Genomic DNA, 4,402 nt, shown 5'->3' on the forward strand with positions numbered 1-4,402 from the left:
CCAATGAAACATTGGAGCATATGGTAAGTACTTAACATCGACAAAGAAATGAAAAAAGAAGTTCACATTCCCTCTATTTTGTTTAAAATTAAGCAATGTCTCTATGATGCTTAAACATAGACGTTATTAAGTATGACACTAAATAGCATTCTTGAATTCTTCCAGTACTATGACAAGAAAAATCTTCGAAGAGAAGAAATGGTGTTTAGCTACTACAGTAACCCCAAATATTCCTATGCCTCCCTCATTCAACACCCTAGATGTTATGAGGTTCAAAGAGACAACATATATATTTGTGGGGGAATGAATGGGAGTATCGTATCACTTTCACGAGAGCTAAAGACCGAGGGTTGCCCTTGAGCTATGTGTTATATATATATATATATATATATATATATATATATATATATATATATATATATATAAATGATTTACCATTTGAAAACAAACTACATTCTTAAGGTTTGACTAATAAAGCGTAAACTTCATGTTGTGATACTATCGCTCTAGACTTGAAGGGTGGACCCATGCAATACATAGTACCACATGAACACATCAAACCGAGATGTTCATGTTCTCAAGCCTAGTAGGTAGAAAACCATTTGAAAGCATAATACATTGATCAAACTTTATGGATAAAGTGGAAATTTTATATCGTGATACTATCATTGAGTGTTTGAACAAAGGTTCTCGAGTGGTAGATAGTGTAACAAGAAGTCGCATTTTCGAGCCCTAATGTATCGTACAATGAGAACACATCAAGCATGGAGGGCCGGGTTCTCAAGCAAGTACGGCAAGAAAACACCGAACTTGTGAGGTCAAGCTCTCGACGTTGGTAGATAAGTGCAATTGAGAGAGAACAGATAGATAGATAGATTCTATTATCATCTTCAAAGGCTAAATATGGCCCATGAGAATGAATCAAGCGTGGAGGTTCTCGGGTTTCTCTAATAGTGTAGATAGTAGCAATGAGGAGATGTGGGTTGGAGACACAACGAGAAGATTCCGGATGAGGTTTTTGCGCCAGAGTTGGGCTTTCAAAGTTAAGAAGAAAGCGGTGAGAGGGGAGGGAAGGGTATGGCTGAGATTATCGATAAGACGACGTTCTAGGCATATACATTATTCATACAATGTGGTTGTAAAACAAACAAAAGGAAAAAAGTAAAGGAAAAAGTTCTCAATTTTGGTTTCCAGCTCCACATGTATCTATTCAATGGAAAGAAAGATGGGAGTTATCTGGAGACTTTGATGCCATGTTTACAGGAAAATTCTGAGATAGGGACAACCGTATGTCTCTAGTATGCTCCTACACACAGCCAGATTGCAGACTGAAATGTCTATTGGTATATTGATTGTTAGCACTAACTAGTGTTAAAGAAGAGGATGATGATGATGATGGAGAAGACCAGTTTTTTTTTTACATAATGATGATCATGGCTTTTGATCCTGACACATCTCAAAGCTTTTTGACTAGGATAGGTGCACCATATTTGGGCCTTGTGGTTATGACCAGCTGAGGCAAGTGCTTGTAAGAAGGCGAGGGCGCGAAGGAGAAGCGTGGAAGCAAGGTCGCGAGCACGATTTTGGCCTCCATCAATGCGAAGCTCTGGCCGATGCAGTTGCGGGGTCCATGTGCAAAGGGCAGGAATGCCATGGGGTGTGCGGCCGCCTTGCTCATCCCATGGGCAAAGCGCTGTGGGTCGAATTCGTGTACCCCTTCTCCCCATAGCTCTGGATCCAAGTGAATGGCAGTGATGGGGATCAAGAAGCACATCCCCTTGGGCACGAACAGGTCCCCGACCTTCATGTCGCACAATGCCACGCGAATGATCGAGTTCGCAGGTGCAAACAGCCGCAATGTCTCGTACAGAATCATTTCCACCTGCGTGCATCATCGAATCAAAGTCATGCTATATGCTAGTCAGTCAATCTCATATGACCAGCAATGGCCCTACTTATAATATACATTTCAAAAACATATGGCATGGCATCATGCCAATCATTGAATCAAGTCATGCTATATATGCTAGTCAGAGAATTCTAATCTCATATGACCACCAAATGGCCCACTTCTAATATACATTTCAAAAACATTATCCCATGGCATCATGCAAATCATCATCTCCTTACAATCTTCAACTTGTTGATGGATTCCACATTCGGAGACTCGTCCTTGCAGATGTGTCTTACTTCAGCCCGAGCTTTGTCTTGCCAGGAAATATTATGTGCCAACAAAAGCAATGTCCATGTCAATAGCTGGGCTGTCGTCTCATGACCCGCGAAGAAGAAGGTCTTGCATTCATCCACCAGTTGCTGCATCGTTAGCGGCTGTACTGTGTCCTGTTTCCGGCGTCCGAATTCCTGTGTCATTGATGTGGTGTCCGCCTGCACGGGACGCCCCATCTTTTGGCTTTCACTCAACATTAGCCCTAGCAAATCATCTCCATAATCCATCTTCCCAGCTTCGACATTTGCTTTCCTCTCCTCAATTATCTGCCGAATCGATGTCTCAATGACAGTCTTCATCCTTCTCAGCTTCATCACAGGTGGGATAGGTATATATCTGCAACAAATAATTACCACACGAGAAGCCATTTCAATTGCCAGGACGGCAAAATATGTGTTGTTAAGACAGCCAGAAATTTTGTTAAGTTTCTCAAGTATTCGATCTAAATCCCATGGGAAGCTTAGTATAAAAAATAAAGATGAGAGGAGCATAAACATGCCTGAAGCCAGGAATGATGAGAAGATGCCCATACTTTATTACAAACCCTTTCAACTCTTCAAGATGTTCAAAAACCTTCTTCCCTTTCTTGTAGCTACTCCCAAACTGTGTGACAGCAATAATGTCAGCTGTAAGTTTGATCATCGATTCTTCTACCTCAACCTCCATATGGCCATTGTCTTCAATCCTCTGATTCCATTTCTCGACCATCTCTTGTGTGAGCTTCACCATCACATGGGCAAATCCCTGTCAAATCCAATCACATAAATCTATGTGGATAGATAGGTAACAACTTCTGGAATTCATATGACATATATAAATATATATATATATATATATATATGGAACCAATGATGATACTCATTTATGCATTTTACATGATATACCTTGAGCTTATCGGAGTGGAATGCAGGGCCTATGACCCTTCTTTCATGTGCCCATGTTTCGCCATTGGCAAGGATGAGGCCAATACCAGTTAGGGGCTCCAGATATCTCTGAAGGAATGTGGGTTTCCCCAATGACAAGCTATGCTTAGAAGACAGCACTTCCTTGAGAATTTCCATGTCAGTTGTCACAATGTGAGCATTTGGCCCCCACCAGATGACATGCCTTTTACCTGTAACACCACAATTGTTGTGTATCCTAACTTATGGTATGCACACACTCACACACACACACACCAGACAGAGAAACCAGAAGATTTTCCAATTAGTAAGATTTTATTACCATAGACTTGGGTCCACAGCACATGATCTGGGAGGAGATGTTGCACAGTCAAATCATGGCTGCTGAAGGAAGGTAGAGGATCGAGTGCGGCACTGGATTCGCGGAGGCGTTTGATGTGCATGACATTGCCCAGGAGGAAGGAAGGTGCAGGGCCTCTGAGGCCTTGCTGGCGGGCGAGCCTCGCCTGCCGTCTCGGGCTCCACCAGACCACATCCATGGCATGCAAGCATATGTGCAGCACGGCGACCACGGCGATGCTACACAAACACGTGAATGCGATCACGATGAGGAGCTGAGCAGATGGTGATGGCCATGATGATGGTGGAAGTGGAGGTGGTGATGGTGGAGATGAAGATGAAGGTGATGGTGATGGTGATGATGAAGATGATGGTGATGGTGATAGTGAAGATGATGGTGATGGTGATGTGCCCACATAGACATGGTGATGATAGAATTGACCCATCATCATTCAAATGCTCTGTGTGGATTGAGGCAGGAATGAGGCATTATATTGTGATTCAAACTGAAGAATCTCCTCTAATGGAACGCCCACCATTTCTTCGGCTGCACAACAACACACACACACACACACATTTATATATACATATATTTAGAGAGAGAGACAGAGAGAAAGAAAGAAAGAAAGAAAGACAGACAGACAGACAGAGACAGGCATACACAGGACACAAGGGAGGCTCAGCAAGAAAGGTTCATGGGAGGGTACAGAGCTCAAAACATGGGGGTTTGGGTGGGGGGCGCTTTCCCAAAGCATACCCCACCACACTATGTACATATACATATATCCATGGCTATGGCCCACCCACCGTCCATAGTGACCCACCAGAAGAGAATGAGACCCCACTCTGGCCACACGTCAAACCGCCGCCCGTCCGAATACTTACATATATGTCCGGGCTGCCCGCCCAATATATAAATGTCCGGGCTTCCTCG

At 43.2% G+C, this 4,402-nt stretch overlaps 1 protein-coding gene across 2 annotated transcripts; it reads right to left on the bottom strand.

Annotated features, from left to right (window-relative positions):
- Nucleotides 1-849: 849 nt before the first annotated feature.
- LOC147854829 (cytokinin hydroxylase-like) lies at nucleotides 850-4,200 on the bottom strand. Of its 2 annotated transcripts, none has more exons than XM_087331538.1 (6): nucleotides 4,130-4,200; nucleotides 3,452-4,015; nucleotides 3,112-3,341; nucleotides 2,727-2,971; nucleotides 2,131-2,563; nucleotides 850-1,882 (listed from the first exon to the last, which is right to left on the bottom strand). In XM_087331538.1, the coding sequence occupies exons 2-6, from the start codon at nucleotides 3,918-3,920 to the stop codon at nucleotides 1,457-1,459; spliced, it is 1,803 nt and encodes a 600-aa protein (XP_087187664.1). In that variant the 5' UTR covers nucleotides 3,921-4,015; nucleotides 4,130-4,200; the 3' UTR covers nucleotides 850-1,456. The 2 variants fall into 2 exon arrangements, with proteins under 2 accessions (XP_087187664.1, XP_087187665.1); XM_087331539.1 differs by having other exon boundaries at nucleotides 4,139-4,156.
- Between the last annotated feature and the right edge of the window lie 202 nt (nucleotides 4,201-4,402).

Source organism: Azolla caroliniana, unplaced genomic scaffold, assembly GCF_043228905.1.
Source record: "Azolla caroliniana isolate FFs.n. ecotype wild unplaced genomic scaffold, voAzoCaro1.0.p SCAF_15, whole genome shotgun sequence".
NCBI lineage: Eukaryota > Viridiplantae > Streptophyta > Polypodiopsida > Salviniales > Salviniaceae > Azolla > Azolla caroliniana.

What these genes read in the sequence shown, in the direction of transcription:
- LOC147854829 (XM_087331538.1), bottom strand. Translation starts at nt 3,920, where the DNA reads ATGATGATGGGTCAATTCTATCATCACCATGTCTATGTGGGCACATCA. An exon ending in GCTGTGGACCCAAGTCTATG is followed by an intron (nt 3,342 to 3,451) that starts GTAATAAAATCT and finishes GTGGTGTTACAG; the next exon opens with GTAAAAGGCATGTCATCTGG. An exon ending in TCCACTCCGATAAGCTCAAG is followed by an intron (nt 2,972 to 3,111) that starts GTATATCATGTA and finishes TGGATTTGACAG; the next exon opens with GGATTTGCCCATGTGATGGT.